A 15,038-nucleotide genomic window follows, 5' to 3' on the forward strand; every position below is an offset into this window, starting at 1 on the left:
AAGGCACCAGCGGGTAGTCATACGTTTCTTTCCTTCTAGGAAACTAATTTCAGCTTAACTGAAACATCGCAATGCTACCCTGACCCGGAGGAATCCCTCCAGTAGCAAGAGTTCCGTGTCACCAGCACACAGACCAAGGAACACAACAGGACCGACAACTGAGAAGCCCTTCTCATTGCCCCGCCCCCTCCCCCCAAACAAGAAGCACAGCATCAAGAAGCAAGCGACAACAATGGACTGCTGAGAGGAAGCAGGAGCGAGGAAGGACCCGCTCCTGTGGGACAGGCTCGCACGGCCTGCTGAGCGTGGGAGAGAAGCAGGAACACTGAGCAAACATTTGGCACCTCGGCTTCCACTTTAAAAGCCCGAGGTACCAGCAGTCCATTCCCGAGGAATTTTAAGCCTCTGGTGTTCGGAAGATAACCATGGCAACAACACTGAGAAAGAGCTACCCATTGCCTGCTGTGGATATTATTTACCTCAGTCTCTACTATTCTTCCACCCTCGGCACTAATCATTAATTCAGTACAGTATGCCTGATCAAATCCTTTGTCCATTTTTCTGTTGGGTTGCCTATCTTTGTCTTACTGGATTTTAAGGGTTCTTGTATAGTCCATAGAGTAAATTTGGGGGATTCAGACTGGTGTTCTCTCTACATTTAGAATGTGAATCTTTTTAGTGTTTTTCTTTTCCTCAGCATTGATTTGTCATTGCCCTGTGTTCTGAAAATTAAGGTCTTTTTAGACAGAGAAAGAATATCATACAAGATGAAAAGAAATAATAAATAGCCCGGCTAGCATGGCTCAGTTATTGGGCATTGACCTATAAGCCAGGAGGTCATGCTTTGGTTCCTGGTCATGCTTAGGTTCCTGGTCAGGGCACATGCCCTGGGTGCGGGCTCGATCCCCAGTGTGGGGTGTGCAGGTGACAACCGATCAATCCTTCTCTTTCATCATTGATGTGTCTATCTCTCTCTCAAATCAATAAAAATATATTTTTTAAAAAATTATAAAAAGAAATAGTAAATAATTTTAATGAAATTTAAAGAAGTCTAGATTTTTTGTCAATTGGCTTAATTTTTCCACCACCAAGGGCTTTATTCGTTTATGAATAAAATAGTATCTACAAAGGCTTTGATTATTCGAGTCTTTCTATAACTCTGGGGCCTAATCACCACTATAAGTTGGCATCTAAGACAAAAAGGCAGCAGGTCTCCTAGGCTTCACATTCAAAATGAATTCAGTCCCCTACACATTCCCCACACATCCATCAACAGAAGTCCTCCTCTGAGAGTTAATTCAGTGGGAGCTCTGCACTACAAAACCTCGATTGCATGAAGTGACAGGCATATGGAAACGGTGACAGGTAGTCAACCCTGTAAAGTATTCGGGGTCATAGGTGTTACACTGAATCAATTCCACTTGCTGGGCATATATTCTTTGTGTATTACCAGGAAAAAAATAATAATAATACTGGTGACTTCTGAGAGCCATTCTTAAGTTTAACAGTTACCTCTTTAATCAGCTATCATTTTCATCGAAATGATATTCCCAAATTACCCCAAGTTATATTATCATCATGTTAATTTACTCTTTGCCTCAGAACAAGGGAAATTTATCTGCCTAGGGCCAAAGATGTTTATTTAGGGCTGGGCTGGAGAGCAATTTAGAAGCCGAGGGAAGTAGCAATATGATTTTTAAAATGCAGAAAAAGAGAACAAAGGAGACAATAGGTTTGAACACAAAAATACTTAGGTAACAGAGGAGTAGCCTGCTTCGGAAAGGCTTTTTGCTTCCCTGCTCTTCGTCCCCACAAAACGCATGCAAATCAACACAGGTCTCACCAGACACCATTTTTAATGTTAAATTAGAGTACAAATCCCTGCTCTAAGTATCAATAACATGTTAGTGATCCTAGCCCACACAAATATATATATATATATATATATATATATATATATATATATATATATATATATATATCTTTAAATTTTTTTCTACTGGTTCAATTAAAGCGAATCTTATGGCATTCTGAAACATGAGCTAAGAAAGCACCATCCCCTATTTATGGTTGATGAACATTAAACAAATCAGCACAGATTCAAGGAAGGGGGCAAAGAAAGCTGCTATTAGTTTAAGCAAAATTAAAGCAGATGGGCACGACTGACACGCATGTACTCCGACATGGGCCTGCCTCACATGGCATCTTTGATGAGCGGCTGGTCCCAGATGGCGATGGGGCTCAGGAGCACTGTGTGAGACAGCATCCTGTGACCCAATGTACTGTGTCAGTGACAGAGGAAGAGAGCACCCTGAACACAGCTTCTCTGCTCCACCGAAAACAAGACGTCGGTCCATTTAGCAAATCAAGTCCAAACTTCCACGTGCACACTCCCTCATTCCATCCATTTCAGGTTCGGTCTACTGCTCCCCACTGCTGGGGTGGTGAAAGCAGGACTCCAAAGAGACAAATCACCAGCGCGTCCCCCTGACGAGTGCCAGGAGATCTCACTAACCGCTGAACCCAGAATGGGACGTTCTGTCCCCTTAGCTCTCTCAGCAGGCCACCTGTCCCTCGCTTCCGGGACATCCCTTTTATCTTGGATGATGAAGGGTAAGAGTAAGAGAAATCCAGAGTTCCAACAGGGCAACGGTGGTCCTCTTATCAGCATGAGGAATTTGATATCCAAAGAAGGCTGCTACAAACCGAAAAATCTTTATGTAATTAACGAAATAAGTGTGTGTGTGTGTGTGTGTGTGTGTGTGTGTGTGTGTGTGTGAAATAAAACATGCCTTTGGGAAACTATTAATTTTTCCTCGGGAAAAATGCTATGGAGTTGTCACTCTATATTAAATTGCTTCCCCATGACCAAGTATATTTTATTATTAACAAAATTACCTTTCCAAGTGCTGAATGGCCTACCGCATTTAAAGCCAGTGATGTTACCACTTGGGTTATAGGGAAATCATACAGGAAAATCAATCTGCTATTGCGGAGGGATTTGGTTTTTCCAAATACCCCCGTCAGCTGTTACAGATGGCGGAGCCTCTCCCCGTCCTTTGGAATCTTAGAAAGGCTCTTTGTTCTTTGAATCAGACACAACCCCATGACCGGAAGGCACAGGTGTGTATGGGAGCTCTTATTCCGACTACAAAAGCTCAGGCCTCTCCACTTTCCGTTACCGAACGCGAATCAAGAAGGGAAGTGGTCACCATGGGGACCACGACCTGACCTCACCAGTGACGCATCCTTGGCAGCTGCCGAAGATAAAGTGTCTTTGGAGGAGCAATCCTGCTGGGCTCCTGTCACTCCTCCACCCAACACCCACTCCCCACCCTCTCAGGCTGGAAGTGGTCCTCCCGGGCAGCTGTCATCATCAGGAGCAGGAGGCCATGCTGGCAGCAGCTGCTACAAAGACACTGAGCAGAGATGCCAGAGGGCAGGCTGGGTGCAGAAGCTCCTGGATGAAACATGTGCCGAAGGAGAACCCCGGCCAGCTCTGGCCCTTGGGTTCCACTTGGACACTGACAAACACACACTTTTGATCCTTTACTGAAGAGGGTAGGCTATTCCTCAAACACAGACCTTTTTTAATGTAACTTGTGACTACTAGCAAGTTCTGGACGGAGCCAGCCAGTCTTTAGCTGTATCCCAAGCCAGTCCACTCACTGCCCTAAATTACACCAGACACCCATCAAATTTCCAGTCTCCTGGAAGCTTCTCTCACTGGGCTTGGGACCAGGAAAAAACAGACTACCTCTCCCCGCCCACCGCCTCCCACTGGGGAGGGCAGCAGTGGTGGGATCCACATCTGAGCTGCCTCCAAAGAAATGCGCCCTCTGATACCCAACGTCCTGAGTGGGCGAGGGGCCCGTGGGTTGAAATGCTAGCATCTCACTATGAAACGGTGGGCAATGGTTCCACTGTCCTGGCCCCTCAGCTAAAGGTGAAACTGAAATGGTTGATTTTCATGCATTCCATGAATGGTTCTTTCATGCATTGCCAGAGTCATTCATGGTGAAGCCAAAAGAATTTTTTTATCTGCTCTATGACAAAGAAACAATAGGACTATTTTATAAAATACTGCTCTGAACATAGACTCACACACAAATTCTGACTCAAAATCTGTGGGCTTATGTTTACATTCCCGGCAGTGAGTAGGCCGCCAGCAGGATCAGAGCATGTGCCCATCCCTCTACTCCTTCCCTTAGTGAGACCTGGTTTTGAACTAGCAAGTCATGGGGTGAACCATAATGTTCTTCCCCTTTTCCCGATCGCTGGTCCGCTCTCCTTCACGAGGCTACTTCTTCTGCTCCCGTTGCCCGTAAGACTTCTGTTTCAACTGAACTAACTAGAAGCACACACAAGACCAGCATTGTTGAGGTTTCCACTGGCATTCTGCCTGCTGGGAGGTCACAGACACCCCAACTCCAGCTCAGGGGACAGGAAAGAGCCAGCAAACACTTGTCTGGGGCTTGCATTCAGGTTTGCTGTTTTTTTTTCGTCTTCTTGTCTGCAGATGACTTCTTAGTAGCTCTTCTTTTTTAAACTCTTTGATTCTCTGCATTTTTAGCCATGAAATGCTTAAGTAGACATTGCTCATATAAGCCCCTCTGCTACAGAGCCCGGTGGTGATGGTTTCTTAAAGGCCTGTGATAAACACAGAAGCCACCTGAAACACAGAGTTGAGAGGAGCATAATTTCAATGTTCAGTGGCCCAAAATGTAGTGGCCTCCGGTCTATCTTCAGAGAATCTCAGAAACTCCTAGAATATATAAGCAGGGGTGCCTGTCTACCCCCCACACACTCTCACAGTTGAAGTTCAAGTTGGCTCAGAACAGGAGAGAAGGCTGGAGGGAAGCAGCCAAATTCCCAGTGACTTGGCATGGCAATGTCTTGGGCTGAATTGGATCAGGAGCTTGGAGTTTTCAAACAATCCCTCTACATGTCTAGAGGCGATTTATGTAATTATATCGGCAGATACATTTTTCCATTTCAATATAACAAAACCACAAAAAATCCTGCTGTCACAGACAAATCTTTAGTACTGTAATACACATAAACACACAGATTCCAAGTAGAGGCGTGATTCTCCGATAGCTCTCTTCCCAATCAGGAAGAGTGAAGACCTGAGGGGAAGGGATGTGTGTTGGTGGGGGGGAGGGGGAAAAGCCTGCAGGAGGGGGAAAGAAGGGGAAAATGGGACTTATCTATAATACTAACAGTAATAAAACCTTTTTTTTTTTTTTAAAGAGAATGCATTTCAGATCGAGAAGGGAGGCATCGAGCTCTTGTTTGCCAACTCCCTCCTTCCACTGAGGCATAAGTCTCACTGAGACAAGCTGCTGTGGTAGCCAAGGCTCCTCCATGCTGCTTTGCTATTTGGAGCTCAGTCACATGTAACTGATCGCAGCCCTTGGCACATGTCTGTGGGCAGATTGCTGCTTGCACCTCTTTGGCCAAGTCCAGCCGAGAAGGCCGGCCTGAGGAGGCCGACTTGGCAGAACTCTGAACCTGAGCTCCTCTATCGAGGCCAAAGGGTTCGTACCACTCTCTAGAAGGTTTGCGCCTATGGAACACGTTCAATGTACGTTTATATTAGGAAAACAGAGTGAAGACAACGAAAGATCATTCCTGTTCCTTTTTGATTAAACAAAAGAGACTGAACACAAAGCGGAGTTGACAAATGCTCAGCCGAGGATCCCAGACGGGACCCACAAGCCACGAGTGCCAAGTGAAAACACACCGAGCAGAATGTCAGAGTCAAATAAAATGTGCATTAAAATTAATGACACGGGTTTAACGGCGTGCATAATCACAGGGAGTGCTCCGCTAAGTGGGAAGAGCGGCAAAAGACACACGGTACCAACCTCACAAATCAGCTGCTCTGACGGCCGGCACCCTGCCCAGTCCTCCTCCACCTCCCACAGCACAGCGTCCAGGCCTGACCGGAGAGGCCCGGAGGCCACCACACGCATTTCTCCTCCCTGTGCCTTCCAGAGGCCAGAGCCAGGGGTGCGGGAACACGGCATACAGAAGGCCCCCAGGCATAATGCCTGCTCAGAGGCTCAGCTGAGCTCCTCAGAGCACCACAAACAAGCCGTTCACTGGCATTATCCTGGCACCCAGCGCAGAGTCAGAACCAAATGGTCAGACGTCCGAGCCCTGGGAGGACTGGGGCGTTTGTGTGCTGAGATGAGGAGAAGACTGGCGTGGCAGCGATGAGTCTCAGAAATGTGCCTTCTAGTGCACACAGGCACATGGGCTTGCCTTCCTAATGTCTAGGACCCAAAGAAATGGGAGTTTTAAGGAACATGAGGGTATTGTGGTGAGAGAGAGAGAGAGAGAGAGAGAGAGAGAGAGAGAGAGAGAGAGAGAGAATATAAAACTAGAAAAGGTGCCCCTCCAAAAAACCACTTCTTGCTTCAAGAACAGGCCTTATTCTTCTCACCAGGGGAAAAATTATTTTTCTTTTTGTATCTATATAAGGTAATGAATGCTAACTCAACTCACTGTTAATCATTTCACAATGTATGTAAGTCAAGTCGTTAGGCTATATCTTAAACATGTCCAAGGCTATATATCAAGTATTTCTCAAGAAAACGGAAAGAAAAAGTAATTAAATGGCATAAAGAATGCAAAGTTCCTGGCATGTGATGAACACACAGCAAATGCCATTGGTGGTGGTCCCACCCTCCCCCAAAGCCCCACATGGATGGGCCAGTGGTGGGAGCAGGCACCCACAGCGGTCTGGCTCTCTGAGGCCACTCCCGGGGAGAGCCCAGGGTCATTTGTTTGGAACAGAGGGTCAGGGTGCAAGAATGCCTACAGCCTGCTCAGGATCCTCGCTTATTGGAACTGACAGAGTTCACTGTCAGCCACTTCTAAGATTAGAATGGACAGAAAAGGAACAGAGAGATCTCATATGATCCAGTTAAACAATTTAATCACTTACCACAGAATATCTTCAAGGTGGTAGTCAGGTCCTTTGCTGAAACATTAAGAGCAGCACTGTCTGGTCTGGGTGCGTGCGTGCGTGCGTGAGTGCATGTGTGTGTGTGTGTGTGTCTCTGTGTGTGTGTGTGTGTGTGTGTGTGTCAGAGAAACGAGACAAGACAAAGCAACTCACCAATTCTAGGCACTGCCTGTGGCCGTAGGCAGCCGCGTAGTGGATGCTGTTGTAGCCTTCCTTGTCCCGGAGAGCTGGGTTGGCGTCATTTTGAAGCAGAAACTCAAGGCATCTGTAAGTGCAGGAGGATGAAATTATTTCAGAAAACATCTCTGGATCCAAAGAGATGATGAATGCGAATTCCCTCCTATTATGAATGCTCCACAGAGCACCATGTGAGTTTACGTATTTCTTTAAAAATTCGACAGCAATGAGCATTTGTGTCCTGGAAGATATGTATGTATGTACATATGTACGTACATATGTATGTATGTATGTGTGTGTGCATTTTCTATAGCTTCCTTTATTTCAGCTTAAAACTGCCCTTCTAGAAAGCCTTGAAGGGCAAGCCTTGAGGAACAAGATGGTCATTCGGTTCTTTTTCTTCTCATCCTAAGATGGAGACTCGCCCTGTCATCATCACCACTGACTAGTCGGGATTAGAGTTCCATGTTCAAAGGACAAAGTGTCCGGGCCATTGCAGCAGGGCCAGCCTCAGAGAGGGGGTTCTTTTCCACCTTGCTATTGGAGACTCCAAGATCAAAAGGTTGGAAAATGAAAGTTAAGAAGAATAAGAAGACAACAACAAAAAAGAACCAAAGGAGAACTTAAACAATAAAAGGATTAAACGAATGGGTGAGAGTCAGTCACCACAAACGAAGAAAAAGACTCAAATTGCACCATTAGGAATATAGGCTAAAGCAAATTATAACTACTACGTTTTAAAAGCCTTTCATGACAAAGCTGTCATTTTTCTGAAAAAGCCACAACCCTTGGAATAGGTTAGAGGAAGGCTTGTGGCTCCCCTTTCCAGAAGAACCCCAAACTCCAGGACACAGGCCTCGAGGACGAAACCAGTTCTGTCCAGGGTTTATCGCAAGTGGAACAATCCTGCTGGGGAAAGAGGGAATTGTCGGCCACCCCACTTGCTCTGTGATTTCAGTTTAACCTTATTATTATTTTGATCCTCACCTAAGGAGTGAGGATATTTTTTCCACTGATTTCTAGAAAGAGTAGAAGGGAGTAAGGTGGGAGGGAGAGAGAGAGAGAAACATTGATGTGACAGAGATACATTGATTGGTTGCCTCTCACACCCAACCTGACTGGGGTGGGGATTGGACCTGCAACTCAGGTACGTGCCCTTGATGGGGAATCGAACCTGTGACCCCCTGGTGCACAGGCTGAGGCTCAAATCACCAAGCAATACCAGCCAGGGCTCAATTTTATTTTTGTGGCAGTGGGACCAACAATTCCTTCACAAAACCAAGCAGATTCAACTTCCTATCATATTAAAATTGTAAGATTCCAAAGCCTATATTTTAAATAAGCACTTCCAAAGGAAAATTTCTATAGTGTGCAGAAGAGCTATAAAGTGACATTTACCTATCTTTTTGGCAAATGCCAGAAAGAGAAAAATAGCCAAAACCGGTTTGGCTCAGTGGTAGAGTGTCGGTCTGTGGACTGAAAGGTCCCAGGTTCGATTCCGGTCAAGGGCATGTACATTGGTTGCAGGCACATCCCCGGTAGGGGGTGTGCAGGAGGCAGCTGATCGATGTTTCTCTCTCATTGACATTTCTAGCTCTCTATCTCTCTCCCTTTCTCTCTGTAAAAAAATCAATAAAATATATTTTTTTAAAAAAAGAGAAAAATAGATCACAGAGACTGTTTAAAATGATATTTTAATTTCTAGAAAAACTGATGAAAGACAGGCATTTTTAAAACCAAATACCTCCACGTCACATGATTTATCCATAAAAATACTCCATAATAATAAGGCAAGCTATTCCTGGAGCCCTGAATCACACTGCCTTTGTGACTTGGGCCTCAAAAGGAAGTCCTCTCTGATTTGGGAAATAAAACGCCCGGGGGCAGGACTGCAGGTCTGACTCACGGTAAACCGAATTTGGCTCTTTATATAAAACGTTCCATAGGAATGGCCTTCTAGGGATGCACAACCCCCAGCTTCTGAAAAGCTATTGACCAATTGAATATGAAATTTGGAAAACACTTGGAATTGCTCCCAAAGAGTTATTTAATCCAGAATATACCTGACCTAAACTACCAACAGTGCTGCTGAAATAACAACAGTTGGATAGAATTCGAAAATTCTGTGTTTTTTTTATGGGACAGTGATTAAACTAGTTTTAACTGGAAATGCTTATCTTTTCTCCTCCCAGGCAATTCTGGCATCTAAGCTGCAACATCAAGAGATGCACATTAGGCCAGGGGTGTATCTGGACCAGGGCAGGGAGGGGCAGGAGGGGAGAGGGGATGGGATGGGGGGAGTTACCTCTTTGCATAAAAGGGCTCTTGGGCGGCCAGTTGGGCATCAGGTGGCCACCTCTCCCTTCTCTCCTGCCCTCCCTCTCCCCCAGCTGTAAGCAGTCTGCTCTGGCCTGGGCAAGCCTGCATTTCCTAGAGAAGGAGCACTTGCCGAGAAGGCTTAAAATTCCTGTCTTTAATATGATCATTTTTCAAATATGTTTTTATTGATTTCAGAGAAGAAGGGAGAGAGAGATAGAAACACCGATGAGAGAGAATCATAGATTGGCTGCCTTCTGCACGCCCCCCACTGGGGATCGAGCCTGCAACCTGGGCATGTGCTCTGACCAGGAATCAAACTGTGACCTCCCGGTTCATAGGTTAATGCTCAACCACTGAGCCACGCCAGCCGGGCTCTAATATGATTATTTAAATTGCAGAGAATTAGAGTAAAACCTGGCCCTTTTGCTTTATTCCCAGCAGTGTTTCCCATTGCCACCAGTAACAAACGTATGTCCCTGAACCTGCATCAGAGCCACCACTTCTCACTTGTAACTCTAGATCCGGGTTCTGACCGCGGGGAGAGCCCACCGGGCAGGAGGAAGGCCCCAGAGTGGAGGAGGAGAGAGTAAGCCAGTCAGGGGCTGTGTGTGTGCAGCCTTGGGGCACCACATCCACTGGGTCCCGAGGCAGAGTGTGGGCACCGTTCACTTGTTTGCTCATCTATTTAACAGCTACTCGCTGATCACCAGCTACGTGCTGGTCCCCGCGCTGGGCAGCACAAGCTTGTCGCTGTGACCTGTCGTGCAGGAAGGACTCCCGGGGACGGAGCACAGGGCTTCCCAGGAATCACTGCCCCTGGGGGTGGCAGCCACCCCCACCCCATCACAGGCAGAGCAGGACAGAGGCAGGGGGAGGAAGGGCAGGATTAGGGGCTGAGGGCAGAGGGCTGTGGATGCTGGGGTGTGTGTTGGGGATGAAGAGGAGAGCAACACGGTGTATTTCCCGCTGAAATCTCTTCGCATGTATTTATAGAATCTGCGAAGCAGTTATCCGCAGGCCCTACGGAGAGCCTAAGGCCCCTGGCAGGATGTCAGGGTGTCGCCCGAGGCACCTGGTACCTGGCAGAGTCAGAAATGATATTTCAGACACGGCTGGTTCCAAAGGCCGCTGACCAATCAGAGCCCTGGCCGCGCCGAGGCTCACAATTTTAGAAAGAGTGCCCTGGGCGAGAGTGGCACAGCTGAGGGATGTATTAAAAGGCCAGTTTCTTCTTCGTTAATGACAAGCCCGCATCACCTCCTCCAGACCCCAGGTGAAACCCCAATACGGGGGCTGGCAGTGGCACCTCGGGGAGCTCACTTACAGCGCAGCCTCCTTCTCCTTCACGTCGCGGGCTCTCTCGAGTTCCTCTGAGTTTTCGTGGGCGTTTCCTAAGGTGGTCTTACTTCTCGGCGTGAGGAAAAGAAAAAAAACAAAAACACTACAGTTAGTGTTTCAATGGCCAAGTTGCTAATGATTTCGGTGCTATTTAAAGCTCAACGAGTTTCTCCCAACCCAAAGAAATGAGCACTACAGTCTTCTTTGAGGATCTATAGTGTGTCTTCCCCAAAAAATGTGTACACACTTTAACGGCTGGCGATTCACTTGGTTTTCACTCCTTTCCAGGTTTAACTGGTTTGAAATAATGAGGGAAGCCAGGCGAAGCTATGAAACAAAGAAAATTTATCTTCAAGTGCCACTAACTTTTTTTTTTTATGGGGGAACAGAAAAGATAAAGTTTCAGTACAACGCCGGCATCCGTCCACGACCTGAGGACACGCAACTACGGAACCAAATGACCCGTGATGCCTGCGTTGTCAGCAATGCCTGGGCCAGAGTGGTCATCAGTTTGAACACAGGCATTGCCCTGACCAGTTTGGCTCAGTGGATAGAGCGTCGGCCTGAAGGATCCCAGGTTCGATTCCGGTCAAGGGCATGTACCTTGGTTGCCGGCACATCCCCAGTAGGGGGTGTGCAGGAGGCAGATGATTGATGTTTCTCTCTCATCGATATTTCTGACCCTCTTCCTTCCTCCCAGTAAAAAAAAAAAAAAAAAAAAAAAATCAATAAACTATATTTTTTAAAAAGGAAAGAAAAAAAAAGAAAACAGGCGTTGACAAAAAAATTATTCATTTCTCTAGATTCTTTAAAATTTTTTTTTAATATATTTTATTGATTTTATACAGAGAGGAAGGGAGAGAGATAGAGTTAGAAACATCGATGAGAGTCATCGATCAGCTGCCTCTTGCACACCCCCTACTGGGGATATGCCCGCAACCACTGTACATGCCCTTGACCAGAATCGAACCCGGGACCCTTCAGTCCCCAAGCCGACGCTCTATCCATTGAGCCAAACCGGTCCCGGCTCTTTTAAATGTTGAAAAGTGAACTTTATAGTCACTTGAAGTGCAAATGCATTCGGGGAGGACACCCTATGTATGAAGTCCGGTTCTCTCCAACGCTCTCCAGTGCCGACCTAGAGTCCACTCCACAGCACGAGGCAGCGGACAAGGCCGCCAAGAGCCATCCCTCCGGAGGAGGCCCTGGTCCTTAGTCTGTGAGAAGGAGCTCGGCCATCGCGGGCATCTCTCCCATCTTTTCCCCGGATCCGGGCTGCTTCATTCCGTTTCCCACTCCCAGCACCCAGACTCCTAACGCGGCCAGGCACCGCTTCCTGCCCGCCAGCCCCTGGGAGAGCATCCACACCCACGTGGAACAGCATGCCTGCCTTACACACATGACACAGCCTCTGAGGCTCCTGGGCTGCTGCATGGACGGCCATTTTCCACGCGAGACACGCATAGCAGCACGTGTAAGCGTCACAGCCAATGGGGCATTGAAGGGGTGACAATGAAGACGGCAGCAGGTGGCAAAATAAAGGACAACAAAGTTCTGAATGGACTGAAAACCTGGGTGTGACAGCCCCCCTTGGCATCCCACCCAAAACACAGAGGTGTGACTGTGCAGTGACATGAAGTCATCACGCTCCGAGAGAGCAGAATGGGGAGGGGCGGGTGGGGAAGGGGACAGAGCGTCCTAACGCCGTCGGTCTGGGTGAGAGATGCTGCGTCCCAGCATCCTTGAGGCAGGATGAAGGAAATGAGCCCCCGCCCTCCTCCGGCTCCCCTGCCCCAGGGGACGCGGGGACAGGCTGTCCGTACTTTCTGTCCATGTCGGAAGCCGCCGCGTAGTGCAGAGCTGTCCGGCCCCAGTCGTCGGTCTCGTTCACGTTGGCCCCCGTGGTCACCAAGGCCTCGATGCAGTGGAAGTGGCAGTTGGCAGCGGCGTAGTGCAGAGGGGTCCTGGAAGACAGGGGGCGAGGCGTGACCTCCTCTGGCCGCACACAGACCCGGGAGGCGGGCTTCCTAGGGGTGCGGAGGCTGGGAGGCGCCTCTGGGATGGTGAATGGCAGGTAAATAGCAGAGAGGTGACAAACACAGAGGCAGCAGACAAGCCGTCCACCCGCAGGCCTGCCTTTCCCCTCTTCGTGCCTTTCCTGGTGCAGGCTGCTGTCACTGCCATCCCTCTGAGTCTCCTTATTGGAAATCAAACCTCCATGGACTTTCTAGCTGCTCTGAAGGAAGAACTAGGCTTTCTTAGGCCGGATACCCACATATGACAACCCCATCCTACAGCTCTGGTCCTCCCTCCTCCGACAAAGCCTTTGTGTGAAGCTGAAGACCTCCTGGAGTGGGTCCCGATCTGCCTTCACGGGGTGTCCCTCTCTCTCCCCTAGATGAGCCCATTATTGAATCCAAACGAAATGACCTTAGGTTTTCCCTGTCCTGTTCACACTCCCCTCTACTCTGCCACGTGGCTCTCTTCCCTGGGATGCAGCAGGGAGCAGATTCCACCCCTCAAAACCCCACTCAACCAGAAGCTCTCTCTCTTTTGTCTGAGATCGCTGAGTGCCTGCCTGGACCTCTCTGGAACTCTCACCCCGTGCTGCCCTGATGTTAGCTGTTGGTGTTGCCTCGTCTTCTCCACTGAACTATGAGGTTCATAGGAAGAGCAACGCACATGGAATCCGGAGCCCTGGCTTCCGGTCTGGACAGATCTTCAGGCCAGACCCAACCATATCCTCCCCTCAGCCCCGGTGTTGTCCTGCTGGCTACAAGGGCCTCGGGTCCACTCGAGTTCTGAAATTCCCTGCACGTTGCTAACTCGTTTAGCTTCTCTGGGCTCCATTTTCTCATTAATTAAAAAGGGTAGTAAGCATCTCCAGGTGCCTCATGGAGTTACTATGAGAAGCCAAGGGAGTGACATGTAGAAAACACAGCCGCATGCAAATCATACCACAGAGCAGAAATATAAGGCTTTATATTACTTATTTTTAGTCCTCGATTATTTAACAGTCCATCTGGTGTTCCTAGACAATTTTCAGGGAACGCTAGCCAAACAGATTGCTAGAAATAGAGTAACTTTTTGTCAAGTGCCATTTATCCATTTTCAAGTACTATTTTACATTTTGGAGGCAATTTATGGGCTCTTTGGCCACTTGATTTACTCCTTTTTAGTCCAAAAAAGGGAAATTATAAATATTTTACATGTTGGATTGTTTATGTTTTTATCGCTTTGTTGGGGTTTCACTCTAAGAAGGACTTCCTTCTGAGGATGGAATCTCCCCAGCTAGCTCCCCCTATTTACCATGACAACATCACATGACAGCATCACATGATAGCATCACATGACAGCATCACATGGCTTCCAGATGGACTGCTCTCTGCTGCTTTCATTTAGGCACTGGAAGCAGAGTCCCCTGTTTACATACCTCCCACACTTGTCCTTTTTGTGGAAATCCGCTCCACTGCTCTGCAAGAGTTTTATACACTCCACGTTACTGGAAAGACAGAAAACATCGTAAGGGGGCGGCCGTGACCCGTGGGGCTCGCTCAGGAAGACCTGTGTCCCACAGAGTGTGGGTGGAGGGAAACCACAGTTCCAGCTTCAGCTTCTAACAACAACCTGAGCACACAGCAAGGCCACAGGAAGGACCTACTGTTCCTACAGTTATTTTTTCAAAGCTGAACAATCAATGCATGAAAGAGCATTGATGAAACATTTTCAATTCCACAGCAATGGCATTTAGTGATTCTTATATGATTAAACCTTCCCGTGGTGGTCTCATTATGAATCCTAAAATTATCTCCCGAAACCATCAAGAGTGTGGGAAACAGCCCTCCACACCTAGGACCAAGTCACCTTCCAACGACGAGCCAGACTGGAGAGCATGACCCTTCCTCACGGCAGAATGAACTGGCCGGGGCCACCATTTCGGACCCAGACCCTCCCTAACGGAAAACAGAGCAGCTGCTTTCCCTGCCTTTGTGATCTCGGGAAGTGCATGTGCGGAGCCATGGCCGAGAAGGATGCGTGGAGTGATCTTCCAGCACCCCTTTGTCACCCGCAGCAGCAATAAATCATGTTTAGTGGCGAGCAAAGCACCCGCCGGAGTGAATTTTCCCATCGAAGGGCATGTAGTTAAAGATTAATTCTAATAGGGGTTTCAGACATGGATTCAGAATGGTGTGCTGCTGCTTTCTGTATAGGCCTGATTTTTTTTTTT

The 15,038-nt window shown here is 47.8% G+C and overlaps 1 protein-coding gene across 7 annotated transcripts in view; it reads right to left on the bottom strand.

Annotated features, from left to right (window-relative positions):
* Positions 1–15,038, bottom strand: part of ANKRD44 (ankyrin repeat domain 44) — a 196,214-nt gene that overhangs the window by 42,638 nt on the left and 138,538 nt on the right. For all 7 annotated transcript variants that reach the window (XM_084893133.1, XM_084893132.1, XM_084893131.1 and 4 more), the window contains exons 13-16: positions 14,244–14,312; positions 12,634–12,774; positions 10,797–10,877; positions 7,130–7,241 (exon numbers count right to left, since the gene is read on the bottom strand). In XM_084893133.1, coding sequence (XP_084749259.1) covers positions 7,130–7,241; positions 10,797–10,877; positions 12,634–12,774; positions 14,244–14,312 — 403 coding nt within the window. The remainder of the gene's footprint in view (positions 1–7,129; positions 7,242–10,796; positions 10,878–12,633; positions 12,775–14,243; positions 14,313–15,038) is intronic.

This window comes from Pipistrellus hanaki (genome assembly GCF_964339955.1).
Source record: "Pipistrellus hanaki genome assembly, chromosome: 8".
NCBI classification, from domain to species: domain Eukaryota; kingdom Metazoa; phylum Chordata; class Mammalia; order Chiroptera; family Vespertilionidae; genus Pipistrellus; species Pipistrellus hanaki.